Here is a 27,578-nt window from a genome sequence, read left to right on the forward strand (position 1 = left end):
TCCCAGTTCCCAGCCACAAAGAACTCAGCATCCCCACATCCATGATAGCTAGAGTGACCACATAATGTACCCCTCTAATTGAAGTGTATTAGTAACTCCGTTAGAACAATAAGCATAAACTGGGACAGTCTCTGGCAGATGAGGATGTAAGGTCATCCTCATTATAGTCTCACCACAGTATACTTTGATATCTCCGTAGGAATTTCTGTGTATCTCTCCATCCCCAGAAGAACATGGTGCCCTGCGTGTTCTTGTGTTTGATAAATGTTTACCACCTCTCCTGGCCCTTGTCAAAAATATACGTAGAATTAAAATAATACAAGGTGGGAAATAAAATAATAAATTGATTTAAAGTGTTTTAAGGTGCTCACTTTGTCTTGGACATGGTAAAAATACATATTTATATCTTTAGGGTAATTCCTTTAAGAATTTAGAGGATATAAGAATGTGTAACCAACGTGCTAGCAGAGACAAAGATATTGAATGACAAAGCATTATTTTGACTACAAAGTAGGCCAAAAAAGAAGATAATTAACATAGAACAAGAGGGACAAATAGAAAAATAAATAAATAAATAAGATTGTAGATCTAACCCAAATGAATCAGCAAGTACATTGAATGCAAATGGACTAATTACTACAATTAAAGATTCTAAGAAATATACCAAATTAAACACAGACCCCCCCCCCACACACACACACATTTACACAGAACTTTAATCTGCTTACAGATGTCACACCTTAAATATAAGCGCACAGAAAAGTTGAAAGTAAGGAATGGAGAGGTGTCAATTTTCCCCAGATTTATTTCTGGATTCAATGCAGTTTCAATCAAAATGTTAAGAGGAATTTTGTGGAAAATAGGATAGTGATTCTAAAACTGATGTGTAAATGCAAAGGACTGACTTAAATTACCAATTATCACAACTGATTACAAGGCTGCAGTAATCAAGGCAGTGTGATCTTAGTGAAAATGGACAGATAGGCCATCAGAACAGAATATGAAGACAGGCCAACACATACAAGCTCACTTGATTTATGATAAACGTGACACTGCAATGGTGATGGCAACGGGACTTTTTTCCAATGCGTGGTGCTGGAATAATCAAATATCTGTGTTTTTTAAAATGTATTTTAAAATACATTTCTCGAAAGTTAAGTCCAGGAGGATTGTAGATGTAAATGTGAAAACCAAACTGTCCCTGGCCTGGGTTAGGTAAAGCTTTCAGAAACAGGACAAGTTGAGCACTGAGGGTAAAAGAAAAGTTGATACATGAACCTACATTTAAATTAAGAACTTCTGTTCAACAAAAGATACCAGAAAGAGAGTGAAAAGGCAAGTCACAGTGTGGAAGAAGAGAGGCATTTCACAAGAGCAGATATTCAGACAAGCATATGTAAAGGCTCAGTCTCATTAGTCAACAGGAACATGCAAATGAAATCCACAGTTTGGTATACTACATTCCCACTAGTATGACTGCAATTAAAATATCTGAAAGCACTACTGTTGGTGAGGATTTACAATACTTGCAACTCTCAAACATCACAGGTAAAGTGCAGAAATCAGCACAACTGTTTCTGAAAACTTTTTAGCAGTATCTACATAAAGTCCAACTGATGCTTATCTTTGAACCAGCACTCCAACAGAAAGGCATACATAAATTTGCCTAAAATCATGAACAAAAAAATGTTCATAGGGACACTATTTGTAATAACATCAAATAAAAACAAACCAAAAGTCTATCAACAGTAGACTGCATAAATTGTGATATTCAGATAATTAAATCCTCTATAGCAATGAAAATGAACTTCACATAGAAATGTAGAGAAATCTCTAAAGCCAATGTTGAATGAAAAAAAAAAAAAGCCAGGCCAAAAAAAGGATAATTGATTCTATCTGTACGTATTTCAAAAATATATGAAATTAATCAGTGGCTATAGAACTGGGAGGCGTGGTTACCTTTGGGGTTCCAGAGGTGTCCATTGGGAAGGTGGCAACGTTCTATTCCTGTTTTGGCCAGTGGCTACACGAGAGTGCTCACCTTGTTAAAAATGAATCAAGCTGTACACTTATCATTTGTGCACTTTTCTGGTGTATTTTATAATTCTTTTAAAAAGTATATTTTCAAACAGTGCCCTTGTAGTCAGTTGAGCCCTTTGTGACCATATTTCCTACACTAACGGTGTTCATCACTGACTAAGTACTTGCTATGTACTAGCCAATGACGCTGGTACTAGACGTTTTATTCCAAGTTTTATTATTTCATCCTTTGAGATGGGATTGCTGCCCTCAGTGTATAGATTTCACAGATGTGGAAGCTGATACTCAGGGGGGTTAAGTGACTTGCTCATGGTCATATAGCAAGAAAATAGCAGAATTTGACTTCAAAAACATGCCTTTCTGATTGCAATTCACTGCCTCCGCTGTAGTTCCCCACCTCAGCATTACTTGGGAATCCATTCAGAAGAGTGGTCTCCAACAACTGGAGTTTTGAGGGATACAGTCACTCTGCCTCAGCTGTGAAAAGGGAAACGAGTGTGTTCTCCACAAATGTCACATACTCTACTCTGCCTAGCTCACCCACAAGCTTGCAATCCGTGATGGCTGAGCCCCAGATCTGGGAAAGTGGCCCTCTGCCTGACGGTATCTCACGTCTACATCTTCTGAACATGCAGGGCAATCTAGGGTGGAAAGAACACAGCTTTTATCTAGGCTGATAGACTAGCTGGACCACCTTGAGCAAACCACTTAATTAATCTGAGTCTCTTTTACCTCATTTGTCAGAAAGAGATTTCTTGATTTTCCAAGGTAAGAAATGAGTTAATTCTCCTAGAACATGATAGGCATATATTCCACGTGACTCCCCTTTTTCCTCCTCTGGATCCCTGCTCTGTGCCTCAGGAGGCTGGCTAGTGTGAACTGTCTTGGTGGGCTCCCTGCCCTCTGCTCTTGGGATTAGCAGATTAGGAGGTGGGAGGACCAATGAAGTCAGAGTCTGTGTTCCCTGCTCTGGCTCCTTGTGGGGTCATCCGTTGGAGATGGACTCAGGCAGCCCATTCCACACCTCCTCTCTCCCAGTTAGAAGACATGCTTTCTCCTCCTGTCCTTTCAGGCCATGAGGGGGTAACAGTGTGCTGTTCTTTCTAACTACAGTCTTCTCCACTATCCTTGTGGCTTTCACGACCCGCGTACATCTTTCTGAATGGTTCCCCTCCTCAAATTCCTCAGCTTCAATGTGCCCTGTCTTTCCTACTGGGCAGGATCCTTACTGATCTGGTAGCCTGCTTTTCTCCTGAATCGAGAGGCACATTCTACCTGAGGTAACATAGCTTGTCCAGATGCTGATCAAAGAAGATTCATCCACTGTGAGCTTCACACCTAAGGTAGTGGCAGAAACTGAAAAGCAGGTACAGACAGAGTAAATGTAAAATGATCTCAGCACACATACTCATGCATCTATTTTTTTCATAAGACACAAGGGAGTTAGGTCCTACCTCAGAAGAAAAGAGCCATCACTCCAGGAAGCCCCTGAAGACCTGGGGTTTTATGGAATATGTGACTATGGACCTCACCCCTGAAACTATATTCCCCAGGACTCAGTGCCTCTACAGCTTTGGAGGCTGGTCCTCCCCAGAGCCTGCTTCTTCTCTCATCTGCATTTCATTATGAGCACATATAGAAGTCAGGGCACTGACTGAACAGCTCCCAATCAATTCATGCCACTCTAAGTGAGCCAGGCTGCTTTTCATTTGCTTTCTGGGAACCATCAGAATTATTACCTGAGCGGGTCTTGGAAACAGGTGAAGGCTGCAGCCACTGTCAGCTCCCAGCGGGACAGGGCTGGGGCATAGGGCAAGTGTCCCAGTCCTAGGGGTGAAAATGGAAATGTTGCTTTTCTTTGACCTGGAAGGCAACTTTGCCTGCTGCCCAAGCTGAAAGGAAGTGTTCCGTATGTGAACACTATGAATGAGACGCTTGGCTCAGCTCCGAGGCTGAGCAGTTCCCACCGAGAAGTGGGATGATGTAGGTATGCAAATCACCCCAAGAGCTGCCATTTATGAGACTTTATTTGTGCAGATGCCTTATCACTGATCCTCACAACCGATCAGGACTCAGGACCTATTTTACAGGTGAAAGGACACAACAGGGGCTTGGAGATGATAGTGATGGGACCAGGGATACTCATCTGGTGAGTGACAAAGACCAGAATTTAAGCCAGATCCATTTGATCCTCAGTTTGTACTCATTATATGAGTGTTAAGCCATGCTGCCTTCCATAGAGGTTCATTTGGCTCTACCTTAATGCAGAAGAAAGTAATTTGACCTCCATGAAGCAAAGGTAAGCATGGCCTTGCTTGTCAGCCTCTGCGTAGGTTCGACAGGAGACTCAGGTATCAGAAGAGGGGAGCTTATGAACTGGAAAAACGTCATTCTAGCCGTCTTAGGTCACAGACAGCTCTACGCATTTAGTCTCCTCACCTTAAATCCAGGATCACAGAGCTGAAAAGTCCAGAAACAAAATGAAAATCCAGGTCTTGCTTATTTTAGTGACACTCAGCAGTTGCCTAGCTTGAGGTCTAAGGGACACTGATTCCTTCTCCCCGTTCCATCCCCCAAGGAGCCAGGCATAGGCAAATACATGTTGATATGTCCCAGGTCCTGTGCTAACAGTTTCAATGTAAAGTGTTAATACTTGGTCATGAGTAAGAGCGTGGGCTCTGCACTCAGATTGCCTGGATGTCACATCCCTGCTCCACCAGGTAAGCAAGTCACTGAACTCTGAGCGTCATTTTCCTCGTTAGCTACAATGCGCGATAATAACAGGAACAAATGAGATGATACAGAGAAAGCTTTGGCACGTAGCAAACACTCAAAAACTTCCAGCTATCCTTATGATTACTAACTATGGAATTCTCACAAAAGACAATGAGACAGATATTATCATCATTAATATATGAATAAAGCAGCGAGACTCAAAGAAGTAAAAAACAGCAACAACAACAACAAAAAACCCGCTGTACTCAAGATGTCACAACCAATACGTGCCAGAAGTAGGATTCCAGCCCACACTTGGCCAGTTTCAATAGCTGTTCCTTTGCCTTGTCTGGACCACCTTCCTGTGCACCAGGATTACAGCATCAGCATCGCCCCATGGCCCCTGCATCCTGCAGTTTCTAGTGTGCCCTGCCAGTGGGACTTCTCAGGCTCTGGGTTAAAGTCCCAAGGGTCCTAGCCACAGCGTATTTCCCACACTCTTTCCTCTGGCTACAGTTCTGTAATTCTTTCCCTCCTCAGACAGGTACCAACTTGCCATCACACCTAAACACTGGCATTGGGAGAGTGGGACACAAGGGCTTGCCTGAATTCCATCTCTTACAGGCAGTGTCTTAGAGTTTTTATGAGATGATTTTTAAGAATATCCTAGAAGGTATGGACCTTGTTTCTGAAAAGCATGCACACACACACAAAGTAACTCAACAACTTGACAAACAATTTTTAGAAGGTTGTCAGGCCCCTCTGAGATCTATCCAGGGACTTCAGGGGAGGAATTCCTGCTCTGGGGAGAATCCTAAAGTGCTTTAGAGCACAAGTCAGCCCTGGAGCTTCCCTTGGCCTGATACACAGTTTGCTTTCTGTAGAAGGAGGGGCTTTTGGGAGAAGAGATACCCTCGGGAAGCAGCCCATCTTCTGAGTGAATCTGGCAGACTCTGATTCCCTGCCTGGTTAAGGGCTCTTTAAAGGAGCAGGTACCTGGCCTAGACTCTGTGGATAGTAATAACCCTGTTAGCCCAGGCTAGCCACGTCCACAGCAGGGGTGCAAAAGCAGATACTCACCAACACACCTGAGGCCACTGGAGAGGAAGCAGCAGATGCCGAAGCTGAGGGAGCTGGTGGGGCTGTCTCCACCATACCTTGGGACAGAGAAGGCCAGCACGGGTCCAGTGGCTGAGAGACAGCAGGTGTGCTCCCTACCGAGGGAGAGCCAGCTGTGTTGGCAGGAACATGTGCTATAGACTCAGACAGACAAGGAAATATGCATCCCAGCACTATCACTTACCAGCTTTGGGACCATGCCTTTTTGAGTCTCATCTTCCCTTTCCACAAATTTTGGATAATAATTTTTACTTCGCAGCGCTGATCTGAGAATGAAAGGGCATTTGTATGCAAAGGGTAGAGTACAGTCCCTGGAACACTATACAGGCAGACCTCGTTTTATTGTATTTCACTTCACTTTATCGCACTTTGCAGATATTGCATTGGCTATAAATTAAAACTTTGTGGCATCCCTGTGTCAAACACGTCTGTTGGCACCATTTTCCCAACAGCATTTGCTTACTTTGTGTCTCTGTGTCACATTTTGGTAATTCTCACAATATTTCAAATTTTGTCATCATTATTGTATTTGTTAGAGTGATCTGTGATCAGTGATCTTTGATGTCACTTTTGCACTTTGATGTTATGACTCCCTGAAGGCTCAGATGATGGTTAGCATTTTTTAGCAATAAAGTATTTTTAATTAAGGTATGTGCATTGTTTTCTTAGACATAATGCTATTGCACATTTAGTAGACTACAATATAGTGTAAACATAACTTTTATATACAATGGGAAATTCCTGTGACTTGTTTTATTGTGATATTCACTTTATTGCAGTGCTCTGGAACCAAACCTGCAGTATCTCTGAGGTCTGCCTATAGCTCATGTCTATTCTTATGTGGAAACAATTAGATGCCTTGGAGAATGCTTGAGATTTCTTTGCATATTTCAAGGATTTGGGTTGAAAATCCGAAGAATTTCAAAATAATGGTTTGGCTACAGTTCACTGCACACTGGGCCAACTGGCCAGAGAGAGGCCACTTTGCAGGAAATGCATCTCCCTCCACAGTGGCTGATTGCAGAACACCACTTGGCTGATGGTTGCATTGAGACTGCGCACTGGGCAGAAAAGCTCTGAAATAGCCTCTTTCTTCCCTGGACTCTGTTTCCTAGATCTGAGGAGCAGGACCTGCTTCCATCACCTAAGTGCATTGCTGTGTGCTTTTAAACTCTATATGCCTGCGCCTGCAATGGTGAGTGTGTGTGCATGGACCTCAGTGTCCATGCATGAGCATGTGTATATGTGTACGTGTGCTTGTGTACCCTTATTGTGTTTGTTGATAAGTCTCAGTGTGTTGGTGGCTATTTTGTTTCCCTCTGAGCTTGGATACCTGGTTGTCCCTAGCAACTGTATGCTTGAATTTGCCAGCAACTGAGCCCTCCCAGAGACACATTTGATTGCTCACCCTGGTGCTCCTTCTTCCAGATCCTGGCCATTGACCATTGCAAATTTCTGTAGCAGGAGTTTTTTTCTTGCTGTGGAGAGACCCTCTCCTTTCTCTGGAGCTCAGCACCCAATATCAAGTTCAGAGGTGAAAATGAAAGCTAGAGGGAGGGTCTGATATCATTGACAATTGTCCCTTCCTCCTTTATAGGAGGTATTAGCTTACCTGATTTATCTGGAACGTATGCACTTCTCTCATAAATAATCCCTCTGACTATATACCAATGGGAGGGAAAAAAAGACAGTAATTAAAGTTATTGGCACAGGAAATTGTTACCTATCTGAAGTTTCCTGGTATGAAGGGTAAGAGTAATAAGGATCAAGCATAATTTCATTTATTAAAAGCAACTAATTGTATGAAATAAAATAATATTTTAGATGTAAAACATGCCACATTAGGAACAGAAATTCTGTCTCTTTTATTGTGTTCATAACCAGGGAAGGTCAGTTAAAATATTTTGAAATTTTATCTAATCTTGTGTTGCCAAAGCTAGGAGAGCAAAACAAAGCTTTTGTTAAGATATAGATGCTAATTCATGAGCGCTCACCTGTGGGAGTGAAAGGTGAGTTTCTCTAGAAAGTTTCCTGCAATGAAGGCAGAGGCCCGTGAGTAAGTAACCCCTTAGTCTTGGAAGCATATTGTCACACAGAAAGCCAGGTTCTCCATGGGACCTTGCCCACCCCTATGATGATAAAATGAGAAGGCATAGACCAGAGGAATGGAATATTCCTTCCATGTGATCATGTGGTCAGTGGTCAGCGGTCTTTTCTTCCTTTATGTGTCAGTGGTCAGTGGTCTTTTCTTTAGGGTCAGTGGTCTTTTCTTCCTTCATGTGTCCTTTGTCTTCTCTCAGCGCTTGAAAAGACAAGATTAAATATGGAATTCATTTCACCTTGGCAAGATTTAGAAGGATCTAGAATTTAGGAACTGGGCAGCTTTTTCTTAAGAAAATAGAACCCTTTGGGATTCCTGTCCAGATCCATCTGTCTGTCCAGATGACCTGGGAATGCCTGAGGGTTCTCTGCCTCCCCGCCCCCAGCCTTTGGAGCCTGCACCCAACATTGGAGAAGCCTCTCATTGGTGCAGGGATAGAAGGGCAAGGGCCAGACAGGCTCCTTTCAGTGCCTAAAAGTTGAGAACTTGATCATGAAGACCAAACTCCTCAGGTCAGTCCTCTTTGGCTCAAGGCTGGCAGTGGAGCTGTTTCTCCTGCAAAGGCCTAAAAGTCAGAGGGGAACCTTGTGATGCAAAAGATAGGTCTGGAGAGCATATGAATCTGGAGGTCCAGGGCCCAGGCTGGTGATCCTGGGGCCATAGAGATGACCGCGCATATGGATGTTCACTGGAAAATGTTACCCACAGACCCTCTGAGGGCCAAATATTGAGAAGCCAAGCTGTGGGCCCTCAAAGAATGACAGACCCTTAGCCCTAAGGCCAAAGCACAAGGAAGCAACTTCTCCAAGGTCAGAGTGGATGTAGAGATGAGAGAAGAAACAAAGGCATCCAACTCTTAAAAGGATGTTCATTCCACAAGGCCATGGGAACACTTCCCTATGGAGTGTGGCCCAATTTTCTCCAAGGAGTTTCCCAAGAAATCACATATCACAGGAAGCTGTTAGGTTAACCAAAGATTAAGATGACTTCTCAGCCTGCTCTCACATTGCTCCCCAGTCGGTGTGAGGGTACTCTGTATACACACTGGGTGAGGAGGGCATGCCTCCACCCCTAGGCGTGTCTGAGACCCACTTGGCCAACGAAGTTTCACTCACAACAGTCCACGCCAATGGGACAGAATCCAGCTGCTGCCCAGGAACAAGCAGATAGCATTCCTTCCCCCACAGAAGAAGAGGATAGGGAGCAAAGTCAAGTTTTATTATTAAACAACTTTAATCCAAATGCTGATTATTATTTGCAGTGTCTGAAGGCACAAAATATACCTAAAATGTATGGAATAGTCTAAACAGAGTTATAAATCCAAAGAGCAAAGCGTGAAAAAAAGATACATTCTGAGCTGACACAGAAATCTGAGTTGGGAAGAATTTTTTTCTAGAGAATTTGCTTGAATATCAATCATTTCCCCTCATGCCAAGGATAGGAAATTTTAAAAAATAACATAAACATGGCGAAGAATAACACCATGAGGTGTTAATATTTTTTTATCAGCAAAATACCTTTCCCTCAAAGATCCACTTGCTCTCATCCTCTCTCTCTCTCTCTCTCTCACACACACACACACACACACACACACACACACAATGTCTCACCTCTCCCTGACACCCATTCAAAGCAAACTGTCCAAGAAGATACCCATGGTATACCCCAGAAGACAGGTCATTTCAGGGAGAAAAACAAAAACAAAAAATGAAAAAAACCAGACTTGGGTGTGAGATAAGGCAGTGAGACCAGAATTTGATTAAAAAAATAGAGAAATATATATGACAACTTGACCATCCAGGGCAGGACCCCTCAAAGTGCTGATGGAAAGAAAATGAAGCCCGTCCTCCCTCCGGGTAACCATTGCCCACCTAAGCTTCCCCATGTGCGTGCACCCAGGTCTGGGCTCTACACGCTGTGATTGGAGAAGTGTCAGTGGATCTCCTTGGTAGCATGAATATCAGGCCATTCTCAGAATCCACAGATAAATAACATAATTATAAACACTGTCCTCCCCAGAGTGTTTTTAGCTGACTGTGTGATGCAGCCGCTCCTTACTGCTCAATCATGCCACGCGGGACTTTGGGAAAGAAATCAATCCCAAGCTAGTTATCACCCTCATAACTACATCTCTGGAGTAACTCCACAGTGCTATAGGAGAGGCAATCAGTAGGACTTTGTATTTCTCCACGACCACAGATCCGAGCTCTTAGCCCCCTGATTGCTGCTGGGAGAGGGAGCCCCACCCTTTTTGGTGCCAGATGTAGGCTGCGTTCACCACATTCTGGCAGGTTAGGAAAGCAGAATCACCTTCGTCTTCAGAAGAAGAGCTTGAAGGTGCAGCTCACAGAACTCGAATTACTCTGCCCCTAGTGTTTTGCTTTGTTTTTGTTTTTTCCCTCTCTGGTTCTCTAGTTTAATTGCCCCAAAAAGGGCAATGGAGGGAGGCAGGGCTGTCAGGTTGTCTTCGGCTTAAGAAACAGAGTTTCCTAGCAGGTTCACCAGCTCAAGGATAGGCCTGTGGATCTCAGCAACTACATGATGCCATCAGCCAGGAGGGCCCCTGCTATGGGCCACATCACAGCTTGAGGGTTTCTGGTCTGGAGAAGGTGGCAAAGCAGGGTATGAGGGCTCATGCTGGGTTCCGGCCCTGTTTGGCAGACTGCCTGCAGTGTTTAAGACCCAGAGACATTCTTTTACCTTTGGGGCTACTTCCCTGGGGGCTGGGAATTACTTGTCTCCACATCACACAGTTACGCTGTTCTTTCTCTCAGAGCCGAGGCTTCCTCTTACCTGAACCAACATGATCCCTTTGATCTACTCTGGGCACTCCCATCACCTACAGCACTGGTCTGCTCACCTGGCGTACCTCCCTCCACCCCTCCAACAGGATCCTTTTACCTGAAACCACGGGTCTCACATCCAAGGGAATATTCTCCCCCTACCTGGCTTCTCATCCCCCCACCTCACCTGGTCCACACATCACACCTCACATCTCCTTATCCCCACAGACAAGGCCAAGCCCACTTCTGCCCAGTCTCCAGAGGAGATGATGGGACCTACCCTCCTTCTCCCAGATTCCGTCACTTGTTGATTCTTCCAATTAGGAAAAGAAAGTAAAAAACAAGGCCAACAGGATAACCCTAGAGCATGTCGGCCTCAAAGCCCTCAGAGTCGGTTGCATTGGCCTGGGTGCTTCTCCTGGGTCCAGAGCACACCGTGACATGCAGTGGGGTGACCAACAGGACTGTCCTGTGTCCCGGGAGCCTCCTCAGTCCCAGGCTGACTGGCACAGTTGATCACCCTACAGCACAGGGACCCAGGGGTCGGACCAGCACTGACTTGAGGCTCACCTTTTATCTACCCGAGAGGACTAAGGGGAACCAAGGGCCAGGAGCGGAGGAACATGGCAGGAAACCACGGGACAGGGCAGCAAGCAGCAATTGGGGCTCCTCTAAAGGGACCAGCTGCTTACCTTCCGCTCTCCGCCAGCAGGGGACGTCCTTATCTGATCGCTCCTCCTGCCCTCGCTCTCAGAAAGGCCCAGGAACAGGGGGCTTCTTTGGCACTTCAGAATGATCACAAGTAATTTGCCTTTTTATTCATATAGAACAAAATTTACAAAGTCATTCATACAGTTTTTGTGGTTTTTTTTTTTTTTTTACTGACTTCGAAAATTGGGAATATTCAAAATACACTTTTACCCCACTCCATTCTGTCATTATTTACACATATATACAAGAAAAATGAAAGAGTCTCTGTGTGTGTGTGCACGTGTGCGTGTGGTTTATGTTGTTTTCTGGTATTAAAAAGCTCTGCTGGTCGGGTGGGTGGATGGGTGGGCAGGAGGGCAGGCGGCGCGATCAGATGGAGGTGCCGTGGGAGGTGTCCAGGGCCTCCGGAAGGACGCCTCCAGGCACGGGCTGGAAGGACATGGGGATGGGGGTCTTCACGGGGCTCTGGCGGAACAGCCCCCCGTTGGGCGACCTGTGTTTGCACTGCATGGAGGGCAGGGTGGCCGAACTGCTCAGTGGCAGAGGCAGGTTGCTGCTGGGCCCTGACGAGAGTGTCCGGCTGGTGCCGTGGCTGCTTTGCTCCGGCAAGAAGGTGCTGACCGAGAGCTGCGTGTTCTGATACTCCCGCGCCGGCTCCAAGGCCTGGCTGGGAGCCAGGCCCCCCATCTCCAGGGCCGAGAGCTCAATGGACGCTGGGGAAATCTGCTTGTGAGCAATGTCTTCGTCCATTAGACTGTTCATGCGCCGATGGACCTGCTCCAGATTCACTTCCTTGTCCTGCAGGGAGAGCACAGGAGGGTCAGGCCAAGCCCTAACAGGAGCCCCAGCTGGCTTTCTGAAAACTCTGGGAGGCTGGAGACCCCAGGCCTGTTCAGCCTGCTGGGCAGTGGGTGAGCATGCCTCCAGTTCTCCCACCTCCCCTCAACTGCACGGCCAGCCCTGCTACCTGGGGTACCAGTAGCCTGGGACACTGCCCCCAGGTAGCAAAGACCCAGCAAGCAGGACTTGGCAGCATCTGCCACCCGCCCCCACCCCCCCGCCCGCGCTCTTCTTAGAACGACTGTCACACCCAGAGGCAAGCCTTAGGAGAAGATGCTTTGAACAACGGGCAGAAACAGCAGCAGGAGTCCCATGGGAATAAAAGGGAATGGTCCTTGAGCTCCTAACGTGCCCATGGATTTGCCATCTAGTGCTCATAATGCTCAAAAGACCTGGTGGGATCAACCCCACCTTACGCAAAAGGAGGCTTGGGTTCAGGAAGGTCGATGGCCTCCCAGATTCATAACCTCAGTGAGTGGCACAGGCAGCACAGGAAGCCTGGAGCATTCAAAATCTCCAGAGATGCCAGGGAGGGGGCATGTCCCCATCTGGAGCCTCACGGGGCTGGGGTCCTGGATGAGGATGGGGGGTGGGATGGTGAGGGAAGAGACTTCCCAGGGGTCAGCTGACTTTTCTGGTATCATGAGGGTTTGAGGCTGCCAAGATAGGTGACCCTCACACACCTGACTCTTTCTCCATATGGTGAACGGCGTCAAGGAAATTGTTTTGTTTGTTCAATTATCTATTTGCTTAAGAAAAGAAGCAGAACAAATATCACTGATATTTTGTCTACAGTGTCAGAATAAATCAAAGAGGCCAAACTACTTGAAAGCTCCTTAAAGAAAAAGACCATGTAATCTACTTCCTCAGTTTCTCCTCAGTGACCTGGGGTACAAAACCAGGTGTCCATGGAAGAGCCATGCCAGCCCTTCAATGAGGTGTTAGAAGTTGCAGACCTATTTTCAGGAGTATTAGTGCGGATGTGCCAGGCAAGGTTATTCCCACTGCCTATGCTTCCCTGTTGTCAAACTGCATGAGCAATACCAAGTCAAAACTCTGCCCCAAGACAGAGCATCACAGGCTGTCTAATGTCAACATCCATATAGCAGAGAGAAACCTGTCCCCTGCCCACCTTGTAGGGTTGTTAGAAATATCACAAAATGTAAAAGCCCTGAATGTACTTTCAAAAGAAAAAAGAAGGAGACACACCAATCCAAGGGCCATTCCAGTGGCTGCTTTGGGCTCCTCTGAGGCTAGTGGGAGAGGATATTCCCCAGGAAGAGGCAACCCTAAATAACTGGCGTGAGCTCCCCTCTCATAGGACAGTACATGGGGTTGGTTAAGTTTCATCCCATTAAGTCTCATCCTAGACTTTCTCAGGCAAGGAAGCTGTCTCTGCAGACCACTCCATGCTCCCAATGCACCCTGGCGTGGAGAAGGAAGGACCACTGCTCTCTCCACAACTTTGTTGAGTTCATGACTAGCACACAGGGCTTCGCTTCTGGCGTGACACCTGCTATCTTCCCCAGAACCTTTCCCAGAACAAGAAGACTGACAATACCCATACAACAATGAGGAACTCATTCGAGGCCAAGAGGAAACCTGAGGATAAGAAATCCAACTGGTTTGAGGGTGGAAGGCACTATGGGAAGTGGGTCATGTCATAATGGAAGCCACATCAGAAATCGTTGACATGGCCCCATGGGCAGAGCCAAGCTTCCAGTGATCTGAAGCCCCAGCTCAGCAGAGCTGAGCTCACCGTTGCTGGGAGACTAGCTCCAAGTTAGAGACACCTCTGGGTGGCAAGTACGACGGGTAAATTAGGGGAAGTGGCTAGAGAGTACCAGGCCTTTACTTAGACTAAACATGGTGCATACAGTGTCTTTCACTGGCTCCTTCAACAGTTTGTAAAATGTTTAGCAAACTAAATCCAAGTTCTCCTCTTAATTATGTTACAGCATGGTTGATCCAGCTCTGTGCAACCTTGCTCTTTTCCCTGTATCATTTATATGCTTTGTTTCTATTCTTGAATATTAAACTATTTTTAATAGTTGTTAAACTGTTATATTAGGCACTGGCTGTTTTACTGCTATCAAGCATCAATTCTACCTTCCCAAGAAGACCATGATTTATTTTCCTTGGGGGAATCACTTTTTCCCCACTGGATAACAGTTTGGCAGTGCCCTGCCTACCTGTAGCCAAAAGGCAGGACCATGACCCAGGTAAGGACAAGAGAACTGGATCTGAATCCTGAACAAAGAGATAAAGAGATAGAAGATGGTTGACGGTCCATCCATGACAGCGGTAGTGCTTCAAGAAACTTTCTACTCTGTGACCACCTCCTCGATTTTGCCTCCCAGCCCTCCAAACAAGCCTTGACTTCTGCCCATCACCCAGCATGCTTCTCCAGCCTTCTCATGGCTGCTGTGAGCTCCTGATAAGCTTCTGATGCACTGTTTCATGTATGTCAGCCAAAGTCAGTGCCACAGCTGTGTTGGTAAATATTTGTATCTATGGGCTATTTTCATTTCAAAATACATGAAGGGCAGAAGACAGGTACCAGAAAACCTGGAAGCTGGAGAAATTGAAGGAGAATTTCAGACACTTTTGGAGCTTAATAATATAAACTTCCCTTCTCCTTTGCATCCAGCCAAGCTCGAAGAGTAGACAAGCCAAGGGCTGGCAGAGCCTTTAGCCTAAAGGAAAACTGATGACCCAGTGAGTGGTCCTGGGATCACTGGAAGAACTAGTTAGTTGCATAACCTTGCCTTTTTCTCCTTTCTATTTTCTTTTCAGGGCTGTAAGAATCCTCTTGAGGATAGAAATAAGTAGTAAGAGTAGACTAATTTGGAGTGGGAGGTGAGTGTCTTGGTCCCAGCTGTGTTCACTCTGGATTCTGGCACTTAAAGGAGAGGGCTTGGCCCCCTTTTTCATGGTCAATGGAACACTTGGCCAGGACAAGTGTTCAGATGCTCCCTGTGTTTTGGGGGTCGACAGGTAGAGAATGAGAACTTCCTGCCAAAGAAGGCCAGAGGGAGACAGAGAGTTGAGAGTGGGAGCAAAGTGAAAGGAGCCCTCTTACCTAAAGCCAGGGAAACAGACATAAGGAAAGCTTTGTGGGAAGACCAACCAACCAAAATCTTCTGTAGAAATGGGAGCAAAAGAGGTCACCCTTTTGATGAAATCCTTCACCAGTGAAGGACAAGGGAGAGGAGGTTTGGGGGCAGTATTATAAAAGTGATAGGGCACAGGCATAATTATATCATAATCTAGCATAAATATCACAGCTCTGAGGGGTTGACCAGGTAATATCAAAGCATCTAGAATAAAGACCAGCCCAGAGTGTGGATGTGGAGACAATCCGATACCCTAGAGTGAGGATTTTTGGAGGAAAGAACTTGAATAAATAGCGGGTTTTTGGTGTTTTTTTCTGTTTTTTTTTTTAACATCTTTTTTTCCACTTATTATTAGCATTTGACATGAGGTGGAGAAGAAGGAGGATGAAATTTGGAGCCAAAGCTTGAGATGTGAGTCTGGCTTCTGCTAAGACACATAATCTAATTGGGCCTCCATTCTCTCCCCTATAACATGGCAGTTGTACTAAAATCTGCTTCCTAGGAGCCGGGTAAAGATCAGGGAAGATGGTGAATATAAAAGCAAATGTTGTGATAATTGTACAAATATTTAACAATGTTAATAATATTTGCTGCTATTGATAAGATTGAAAAATATTTTCCTAATCTTGCATACCCGACTCCTGAGGCCTTTCTAAGATGGGTTTCTTTTCTTATTTTTATTGTATCATTCCCTATGTCATTTTAAAAAAATTTTATTGTAATTTTTTATATAGCAGGTTCTTATTAGTTAACTATTTTATACATATTAGTGTATATATGTCAATCCCAATCTCCCAATTCATCACACCACCACCCCACCGCCACTTTCCCCCCTTGGTGTCCATATGTTTGTTCTCTACATCCATGTCTCTATTTCTGCCTTGCAAACCAGTTCATTGGTACCATTTTTCTAGATTCCACATATATGAGTTAATATACGATATTTGTTTTTCTCTTTCTGACTTACTTCACTCTGTATGACAGTCTCGGTCCATCCACGTCTCTACAAATGACCCAATTTCGTTCCTTTTTAGGCTGAGTAATATTCCATTGTATATATATACCACATCTTCTTTATCTATTCGTCTGTCAATGGACATTTAGGTTGCTTCCATGACCTGGCTACTGTAAATAGTGCTGCAATGAATATTATGGTGCATGTGGCTTTTTGAATTGTGGTTTTCTCTGGGTATATGCCCAGGAGTGGGATTGCTGGGTCATATGGTAATTCTATTTTTAGTTTTTTAAGGAACCTCCATACTGTCCTCCATAGTGGCTGTATCAATATACATTCCCACCTTCAGTGCAAGAGGGTTCCCTTTTCTCCACACCTTCTCCAGCATTTGTTGTTTGTAGATTTTCTGATGACACCCATTCTAACTGATGTGAGGTGATACCTCACTGTAGTTTTGATTTGCATTTCTCTAATAATTAGTGATGTTGAGCAGCTTTTCATGTGCTTCTTGGCCATCTGTATGTCTTCTTTCGAGAAATGTCTATTTAGGTCTTCTGCCCATTTTTGGATTGGGTTGTTTTTTTTAATATTGAGCTGCATGAGCTGTTTATATATTTTGGAGATTAATCGTTTGTCCGTTGATTTGTTTGCAAATATTTTTTCCCATTCTGAGGGTTGTCTTTTCCTCTTGTTTGTAGTTTCCTTTGCTTTGCAAAAGATTTTGTTTCATTATGTCCCATTTGTTTATTTTTGTTTTTATTTCCATTCCTCTAGGAAGTGGATCAAAAAAGATCTTGCTGTGATTTATGTCAAAGAGTGTTCTTCCTATGTTTTCCTCTAAGAGTTTGATAGTGTCTGGTCTTACATTTAGGTCTCTAATCCATTTTGAGTTTATTTTTGTGTATGGTGTTAGGGACTGTTCTAATTTCATTCTTTTACATGTAGCTGTCCTGTTTTCCCAGCACCACTTATTGAAGAGGCTGTCTTTTCTCCATTGTATATCCTTGCCTCCTTTGTCACAGATGAGTTGACCATAGGTGTGTGGGTTTATCTCTGGGCTTTCTATCCTGTTCCATTGATCTATATTTCTGTTTTTGTGCCAGTACCATATTGTCTTGACTACTGTAGCTTTGTAGTATAGTCTAAAGTCAGGGAGTCTGATGCCTCCAGCTCCGTTTTTTCCCATCAAGATTGCTCTGGCTATTCGGGGTCTTTTGTGTCTCCATACAAATTTTAAGATTTTTTGTTCTAGTTCAGCAAAAAATGCCATTGGTAATTTGACAGGGATTGCATCGAATCTGTAGATTGATTTGGGTAGTACAGTCATTTTCACAATATTGATTCTTCCAGTCCAAGAACAAGATGTATCTCTCCATCTGTTGGTATTACCTTAAATTTCTTTCAACAGTGTCTTGTAGTTTTCTGCATACAGGTCTTTTGTCTCCCTAGGTAGGTTTATTCCTAGGTATTTTATTCTTTTTGTTGCAATGGTAAATGGGAGTGTTTCCTTAATTTCTCTTTCAGATTTTTCATCATTAGTGTATAGGAATGCAAGAGATTTCTGTGCATTAATTTTGTATCCTGCAACTTTACCAAATTCATTGGTTAGCTCTAGTGGTTTTCTGGTGGCATCTTTAGGATTCTCTATGTATAGTATCATGTCATCTGCAAGCAGTGACAGTTTTACTTCTTCTTTTCCAATTTGTATTCCTTTTATTTCTTTTTCTTCTCTGATTGCCATGGCTAGGACTTCCAAAACTATGTTGAATAACAGTGGCGAGAGTGGACATCCTTGTCTCGTTCCTGATCTTAGAGGAAATGCTTTCAGTTTTTCACCATTGAGAATGATGTTTGCTGTGGGTTTGTCGTCTATGGCCTTTATTATGTTGAGGTAGAGTCCCTCTATGCCCACATTCTGGAGAGTTTTTATCATAAATGGGTGTTGAATTTTGTCAAAAGCTTTTTCTGCATCTATTGAGATGATCATATAGTTTTTATTCTTCAATTTGTTCATATGGTGTATCACATTGATTGATTTGCATATATTGAAGAATCCTTGCATCCCTGGGATAAATCCCACTTGATCATGGTGTATAATCCTTTTAATGTGCTGTTGGATTCTGTTTGCTAGTATTTTGTTGAGGATTTTTGCATCTATATTCATCAGTGATATCAGTCTGTAATTTTCTTTTATTGTAGTATCTTTGTCTGGTTTTGGTATCAGGGTGATGGTGGCCTCATAGAATGAGTTTCAGAGTGTTCCTTCCCCTGCAAGTTTTTGGAAGAGTTGGAGAAGGATTGATGTTAGCTCTTCTCTAAATGTTTGATAGAATTCACCTGTGATGCCATCTGGTCCTGGACTTTTGTTTGCTGGAAACTTTTTAATCACAATTTTAATTTCATTACTTGTGATTAGTCTCCTCATATTTTCTATTTCTTCCTGGTTCAGTCTTGGAAGGTTATACCTTTGTAAGAATTTATCCATTTCTTCCAGGTTGTCCATTTTATTGGCATAGAGTTGCTTGTAGTAGTCTCTTATGATGCTTTGCATTTCTGTGGTGTCCGTTGTAATTTCTCCTTTTTCATTTCTAATTTTATTGATTTGAGTCCTCTCCCTCTTTTTCTTGATGAGTGTGGCTAAAGGTTTATCAATTTTGTTTATCTTCTCAAAGAACCAGCTTTTAGTTTTATTGATCTTTGCTATTGTTTTCTTTGTTTCTATTTCATTTATTTCTGCTCTGATCTTTATGATTTCTTTCCTTCTGCTAACTTTGGATTTTGTTTGTTCTTCTTTCTCTAGTTCCTTCAGGTGTAAGGTTAGATTGTTTATTTGAGATTTTTCTTCTTCCTTGAGGTAGGCTTGTATTGCTATAAACTTCCCTCTTAGAACTGCTTTTGCTGCATCCCATAGGTTTTGGATCGTGTTTTCATTGTTATTTGTCTCTAGGTATTTTTTGATTTCCTCTTTGATTTTTTCAGTGACCTCTTGGTTATTTAGTAACGTATTGTTTAGCCTCCATGTTTTTTTTTTTTTTTTTTTTTTTTTTTTACGTTTTTTTCCCTGTAATTGATATCTAGTCTCAGAGTTGTGGTCAGAAAAGATGCTTGATATGATTTCAATTTTCTTAAATTTACCAAGGCTTGATTTGTAACCCAAGATGTGAATCCTGGAGAATGTTCCATGTGCACTTGAGAAGAAAGTGTAATCTGCTGTTTTTGGATGGAATGTCCTATAAATATCAGTTAAATCTATCTGGTCTATTGTGTCATTTAAAGCTTGTGTTAGCTTATTAATTTTCTGTCTGGATGTTCTGTCCACTGGTGTAAGTAAGGTGTTAGAGTCCCCCACAATTACTGTGTTACTGTCGATTTCCTCTTTTATAGCTGTTAGCATTTGCCTTATGTATTGAGGTGCTCCTATGTTGGGTGCATATTTATTTAAATTGTTATATCTTCTTCTTGGATTGATCCCTTGATCATTATGGAGTGTCCTTTCTTGTCTCTTGTAACATTCTTTATCTTAAAGTCTATTTTATCTGATATGAGTATTGCTACTCCAGCTTTCTTTTGATTTCCATTTGCATGGAATATCTTTTTCCATCCCTTCACTTTCAGTCTGTATGTGTCCCTAGGTCTGAAGTGAGTCTCTTGTAGACAGCCTATAGACGGGTCTTGTTTTTGTATCCATTCAACAAGCCTGTGTCTTTTGGTTGGAGCATTTAATCTATTCACATTTGAGGTGATTATCGATATGTATGTTCCTATTACCATTTTCTAATTGTTTTGGGTTTGTTTTTGTAGGTCTTTTTCTTCTCTTGTGTTTCCCACTTAGAGAAGTTCCTTTAGCATTTGTTGTAGAGCTGGTTTGGTGGTGCTGAATTCTCTTAGCTTTTGCTTGTCTGTAAAGCTTTTGATTTCTCCATCAAATATGAATGAGATCCTTGCCAGGTATAGTAATCTTGGTTGTAGGTTCTTTCCTTTCATCATTTTAAATATATTGTGCCACTCCCTTCTGTCTTCTAGAGTTTCTGCTGAGAAATCAGCTGTTAACCTTATGGGAGTTCCCATGTATGTTGTCATTTTTCCCTTGTTGCTTTTAATAATTTTTCTTTGTCTTTAATTTTTGTCAATTTGATGACTTGATTTGATTACTTCGTGGACTTGGGTGGCTATTTCCTTTCCCATGTTAGGGAAGTTTTCGACTATAATCTCTTCAAATATTTTCTCAGGTCCTTTCTCTCTCTCTTCTCCTTCTGGGACTCCTATAATGAGAATGTTGCTGCACTTAATGTCGTCCCAGAGGTCTCTTAGAGTGTCTTCATTTCTTTTCATTCTTTTTTCTTTATTCTGTTCCATGGCAGTGAATTCCACCATTCTGTCTTCCAAGTCCCTTCTCTGTTCTTCTGCCTTAGTTATTCTGCTATTGATTCCTTCTAGTGTATTTTTCATTTCTGTTATTATATTGTTCATCTCTGTTTGTTCTTTAATTCTTCTAGGTCTTTGTTCAATAATTCTTGCATCTTCTCAATCTTTTCCTCAATTATTTTTCCGAGGTCCTGGATCATCTTCACTATCGTTATTCTGAATTCTTTTTCTGGAAGGTTGCCTATCTCCACTTCATTTAGTTGTTTTTCGGGGGTTTCACCTTGTTCCTTCATCTGGTACATAGTCCTCTGCCTGTTCATTTTGTCTGTCTTTTTGTGAATGTGGTTTTCGTTCCACAGGCTGCAGGATTGTAGTTCTTCTTGCTTCTGCTGTCTGCCCTCTGGTGGATGAGGCTATCTAAGAGGCTTGTGGAAGCTTCCTGATGGGATGAACTGGGGATGGGTAGAGCTGGGTGTTGCTCTGGTGGGAAGAGCTCAGTAAAACTTTAATCTGCTTGTCTGCTAATGGGTGGGGCTGGGTTCCCTCCCTGTTGGTTGTTTGGCTGGAGGCAACCTAGCACTGGAGCCTACCCAGCTCTTTGGTGTGGTTAATGGTGGCCTCCAGGAGGGCTCACGCTAAGGAGTACTTCCCAGAACTTCCACTGCCAGTGTCCTTGTCCCTGTGGTTAGCCACAGCCACCCCCCACCTCTGCAGGAGACCCTCCAACACTAGCAGATAGGTCTAGTTCAGTCTCCTGTGGGGTCACTGCTCCTCCCTCTGAGTCCTGATGCACACACTACTTTGTGCATGCCCTCCAAAAGTGGTGTCTCTGTTTCCCCTAGTCCTGTTGAATTCCTGCCATGAAATCCTTCTAGCCTTCAAAGTCTGATTCTCTGGCAATTCCTACTCCCGTTGCTGGACCCCCAGCTTGGGAAGCCTGACGTGGGGCTCCGAACCTTCACTCCAGGGGGTGGACTTCTGTGGTATAATTGTTGTCCAGTTTGTGAGTCACCCACCCAGTGGTTATGGGATTTGATTTTATTGTGACTGTGCCCCTCATACCGTGTCATTGCAGCTTCTACCTTGTCTTTGGATGTGGGGTATCTGTTTTGGTGAGTTCCAGTGTCTTCCTGTCAATGATTGTCCAGCAGTTAGTTTTGGTTCTGGTGTTCTCGCAAGAGGGAGTGAGAGCACGTCCTTCTACTCTGCCATCTTGAACCAATCTAAGATGGCTTTCTTAAGTGCAGTCTTTTCCCAAGATGGCTACCTGCTCTCCTCCGCCTGGAAGGCCTCTCTCTGACCTTTTCCTCCAATAAATAGCATTTTAAAATCCATATTTTTTTCTTGCCTCCAATTAAGGACAAGTGAATCAGTTCCAAGAAGGGCTGCAAAGCTGTGCAGTGGGTCTCAATTCATTAGCCTGTAACCTCTCCTCATCGGGACACAGAGAAAATGTCCATACCCACTGAACAAACTTTCCAAGGAGACCTTCCTACTCCAAATGGCAGTCAAGAAACCCATCCTCTCAACACCAGTGGGACCTCATTCTATTCAAAATCTATTACTGCTGGTCGATCCAACACAAAATCAAACCTGGGAAGAAGAGGGTGCCATTATGAGCTTCCTACATTGGTTGTTTCTGCACAAGAAAATGAGTAGAACTAAGCCAAATACCTCCTTATCCTCTCTGAAAAACACATGCGGCCCATTTCTGAGTCTCCCAATATGTCCCATTAGGTGTCTGTTCAGGGGGCCAGAGCTGAAGTACAGAGGATTGGAAAAAACCACCTTCTTTGGAAACTCTGGAAACACTGTCTTCTTGGATCAGATTGAGCACACATCGAGTCATTTCTGGTGGCCCCCTGTCCAAGGAAATAGGAGGCAGACATAATCCACCTGCTCAAGGAAAGAGGCAGGAGTGATTTGAATAATTATGTATATTTTAGACAAAATGGGGCATTCTATTATGTTATGCAAATTCAAATAATGGACTTCTTTATGTGCACTACATCAGTTTACATCCTCATTATATCGAGGCTTCAGTGTTCAACCAGGTAATGACAGCTGTGGAAAGAAACTTGGAAGCTTGCTGCTGCATTCATTAATTTACTGTAAGTAACTGACCTAGTTAAACAGCCCTGAATATGACATAAAATTCATTGATGGCGTTTATCCATGAATCCGGCTGAATTCCAGTTCTGTGTTTCTTACCTCATATCAAACATGACAACATATGCACCAACAAAGGTTACTGGAGACCCTCTCCCAGCTATTGTCTTGCAGAGAAATAAAGTTCTGTAACTGAGCCTCTGTTCACCAACATGGAAATAAAACACTGTACTGGAAAACGGTAATTAACTAAACTATCATCTACGCAACAGCCGGTTCCAGGTGGGACTGATTAGAACTGACTTTGTTTGGAGTCCAATGGCTCCTACTTTAAGTTAGGCAGGAACAAAATGGAATGAGGGACTTCCCACCTGATGTGGATGGTTGTAGGAGGTGATCTTCTATTACTGCAGACCAACCAGGTAGTAAATAAGACTCAACTGGCTGGGAGACAACCATCAACGTGATCTTCTAAAGTGTTGCTCCAAAGAATTGCTCCAACCCAAAGAGCTGGGCTGGGGATCTGAGAGTAACAGCCGGGTATGAGCAAAGAAGCTGAACTTTAAGCCAATGAAGTGGTCTCAGGGGATGAGATGGGCAGTATTTCAGAACATTAGAGAAAGAGTTCTGATGAGCTTATTTGCAGATTTTGTAGGGGCAGACAAGGAAAAGAGGGAGCTAACAGACACCTCCCATCATACGTGGTAGCAGCAGGTACACACGGGGTGGAGAGACTTGCTCACGGTTACACAATTCTATGGTAAGTGGAGCACCAGGATGAGAGCCCTTGTCTGCCCGGTTCCAAAACCTGAGCTCTTTTCCACTCATTTTCCCCTTGGCATGACGGTGTAGACCACTGGTTTTCATCCTTGACAGGATATCGGAAGCACATGGGGAGCTTCTAGAAATTACAGTTGTTCAGATCTGCCTAATATGACCCTTTGGGGAATGGAGCCCAAGCATCTGTATTTCTAAAAAGCTCCAGAATGAATCACCTCTGATGTGCAGCCAGAACTGAAAGCCATTGATCCAGCTGCAATAGTTCCACGACAATTTAACATTAATAACATTTTCTTTATAGGATCCTAGACTGGTTCATTCATTCGATAAAACACTTTTGAGCTTCTACTACCAGAGGAGCTAATGTTCTTCGTGAAGCATCCATCTTGGTCCCTGGCACAGAGAAGGTGCTCAATAGTTTGTATTCATCACCCCTTAATGAGAGGTCCCACTGTTCCAGAAACTGAGCAAAGTGATAGGAATGCAGAGGTGGAGAAGAGCCAACAGACTCAAAGCAGAGATAGGCAGGTAAACCATTAGTGGCAATTTGGAATCCCACCCAACACTCAATCCTGAGTGTTTACACAGGGAGGTAAGAAGGCCCATGGAGATGAGCAAGGGAAGTTTTACAGAGCGGGGTGACGTCTGAGCTGGTTTTGAGATACACACTGGTGTATGGTAAGTGTTCAGTGCCTTCTTACTGAAAGACCCTGAGTGAAGGGCTGAAACACACACTCACTGTCTTTACCCTCGTGCCCAGGGATCTGATATCAGCAGTGTAGCCACTGGGCCAGGATCAGTTCTCAGCAGAAGCTCTGAACCCTTCTGGGTTAGGACTAACCCTAATCCTAACCCCTCTGGGGTTCAGAAGATGTAAATGCCTAGCTAGGAGCCAGGATCCTGGCTCAGGGAAAGGATCACTGGTCTACACTCTTCATCCGCAAACCATCTGGAAAGGCTAAGTAGGAACCCCTGCTCCTGCACACTCCTGATGTAAGGCCCAGTGGCAGACATATCATTCCTATCCCAGTTCTGCCCCTGCTATTTCTGAGTCCCGTTTCTCCAGGGATAGGGATACCTTCCTCAAACGTTGTTGAAGAGAATCAGGAGAGTTAAGAAGATAACATGGGAACCTGAGAATCATGTGGGGGCCTTGGAAAAAACAAAAAAAGACTCAGGTTCAGCTCTGAATCCATGGGGTGGGGCCTGGGAATCCATATTTCTAACAGTGCTGCAGAGGCAGATTCCAGGCCTGGTTTGGGAAGGCTTCTTAATCTCTCCCCATCTGAGAAGCAACAACAGTGGTGGTGGTGATGACTATGATAATGACAATGACCAGACCAGCTGCCACGTTGTGAGCTGGCCTATGGAGAGGCCCATGTGCAAAGATGTCAATGATGGCATCTGGCCAACAGCCAGTGAGGACATGAGGTCTTCAGCCCAATGGCCCATAAGGAACTGAATCCTGACCACAAAAACAACCATGTGAGTGAGCTTGGAAGTGGATCTGTCCCCAGTATAGCCTTCAGATGAGATCCCAGCCCTGGTCAATAACTTGATTACATCCTTGTGAGAGACCTTGAGACAGAAGACCCAGCTAAGCTATGCTTCCATTTCAGACCCAAACTCTGAAATAATAAATAGTTTACGTTTTAAGAAAAAAAAAAAAGAAGATAACATGTACTTTTCCTGGCACAGAGAAGGTGCCCTAAGATGTGATTCCTCTTCCTGCACCCCTTTCTGCCCATCACAAGGTCCTTGGGAGGGAGCAGCTCCTTGGCCACCATTCAACAAGAGCGTTCCCATGGGTCAGCTGCTACTTAAGGCAATTTACATACCGTCCCTTGTTGAACCTCAGAGTGACTCTGTGAGGTTAGCATAAATGAAGAGGGCAAAGGTGGAGGAGAGAAAGTCTCTACATGGAGTTGAAGAAACATCGGAGGATGGAGGCAGGGAAAGGTGTACATTTGAGGGGAGTGTCCTTAGCAACAAATCTCCCATGGAGCACAGGAGTGTGCTGTGGGTGTTCGCAGACAGAAGCTGGACCACTGGCCAGAAGAGAGGGGCTTGGCTGCTGCTTCACCCCTGCTGCCTGGCCACCCCAGCCTCTGTCAGCCCCTGACAGAGGAAGCAGAGACTGGGGGAGGGCAGGCAAGGCAGGAAGCAACAAGAATTCCAAGCTCCCAGCCTAGTGACAAACGATTCATCCCTCACTTCTCATGTCATCTCGCATTTGTGCAGTTCTCATCTTTATTTCATGAATATTTTATTCTCAGAGCAATGACTCCACTTTCCCCATAAATCTAGAGGATGGCTCTTTACTGCAACTGTGGAGCGGGGTGCACTCACCTGCATTGGGTAACTACATAATCGTCTGATTCCTTGGAAAAAATATGACCTCAAATCCACATGAATATTAAGAGGTTGAACGCACATTACTACTCCTCCTGAAGTAGGTGTCTAAACTCTGAAGACGTCGCAGCATAAGCTGTTAAATACGACTTAGGACTCCACCCAAAGACAGGTTTCTGGCTTTTAAGAAATATGGCCAGTGTCCCCAAATGAAGCATTCTAAGCTCAAGCAGACACTCTCACCTAATTGCAAATGCTGCTCCATAAAATACAGGCAACCAGTAATACAAAGCGGTTCTCGATTAAATACTATTATTATTTGTCAAAGGTTTTCAATACATGCTTCTAAAATCTGTTGTTTCAACCCCCTTCCTAGCTCCTATTCCCTATGTGATGAGGTATAAACCCCTTGGCCTGGCATCTAAGTCCTTCAGAGCAAGTCCCTGCTTTGCACTCCAGCCTCCTCTACTCCCATCTCCTTGCTGATGCCCCAGAGCTCCAGCAGGTGTGATGACTTTGTCTACCCTGTGCTGGTCACCCTGCCCCAAAGCAAGCTCCAATCTCCTCCAGCTCGAGGATTAGTACCAATCCTTCAACACTCAGTTCCAACAAGCCCAAGCCCCAGGAACTCTCCACTAACCAGTATCCCTACCCTCTGTGACCCCACCATGCCCCGGCTGGGCTGGGTGCCCCTGAGCCCTTGATGGAAACTGTGGCTCATTCCAGGGTGGCCCTGATCAACTGATGACGGAGACCGCTTGGCTGACCCCTCTGCCATGTCTGCCCATGTAGAGCTAAGCCCCCTAAGGACAGGAACTGTGTCCTTACAGGCATACTTACTAAAGAAATGAGGAAAGGAAGGGAGAAATTTCATTTGAAAAGCAGAAACCTATAAAAACAGGAAAAAGATGGAACAATTCTTCCTTTTACCGTGTAACACCCAAAAGGGCTGGAGGAAAGGCAGCTACTGTGTTTTATTCAACCCACCTCTACATCAACTCTCATTCCTATCCGGAAGCAGGCTGGCATCCCCGGGCAGAAAGTTCCACATTTTCTAAGCAGGAATACTGTATTTCATTCTCTTGTGCCTGAGATCCTGGGCTTATGTAGAAGCCAAAAAGGAAGCTAGGAGGCTTTCCAGGCAAGAAGGGAGCTGTTCCTCTCAGCGAGGTCATCCCTTGGTCTCCTGGTCTTTCTCTCTTTTTGCCTCTGTCTTCTATGTTTCTCCAGTGATCCCCCACCCCCACCTCTCTCACACACACATACACAGCCCCTGTGACAATTCATTCTGGGCTGTCCAGGCTGGACCTGGCGCTAGATACTGAACCAGGGGATGTGAAGAGACAATGACTGGAAGAAACAAGGATGGACTCACAAAGGACATTCTGGGTCTGAGCCTGTGTCCCCTGGTCTCCACACGGCCCACAGCAGCCCAGAATGGTGCCTCCATGACAGTGCAATGCTCACCCAGCTGGAAAAGCTGTCCTCCTTCCCTAATCAAAGGGACATTTGTAGAGAGGGACATTTGCTGTAAACTTCACTGAAGATTTTCCAGTAGCAAAAGAAGCTTGGCAATCTTGAGAAAGAAAAAC

General features: G+C 44.2%; 1 protein-coding gene across 2 annotated transcripts in view; it reads right to left on the bottom strand.

The window, feature by feature from the left end:
* Nucleotides 1–3,174: 3,174 nt before the first annotated feature.
* The window catches only part of GRID1 (glutamate ionotropic receptor delta type subunit 1), a 666,028-nt gene continuing 641,624 nt past the window's right edge, over nucleotides 3,175–27,578 (bottom strand). The window contains exon 16 of one of the 2 annotated variants that reach the window (XM_082406733.1): nucleotides 3,175–12,267. In XM_082406733.1, coding sequence (XP_082262859.1) covers nucleotides 11,839–12,267 — 429 coding nt within the window. In that variant the 3' untranslated portion in view covers nucleotides 3,175–11,838. The remainder of the gene's footprint in view (nucleotides 12,268–27,578) is intronic. The other variant, XM_082406734.1, reaches the window with a different exon arrangement.

The sequence above is a fragment of the Balaenoptera borealis genome (genome assembly GCF_965194805.1).
Source record: "Balaenoptera borealis genome assembly, chromosome: 10".
NCBI lineage: Eukaryota > Metazoa > Chordata > Mammalia > Artiodactyla > Balaenopteridae > Balaenoptera > Balaenoptera borealis.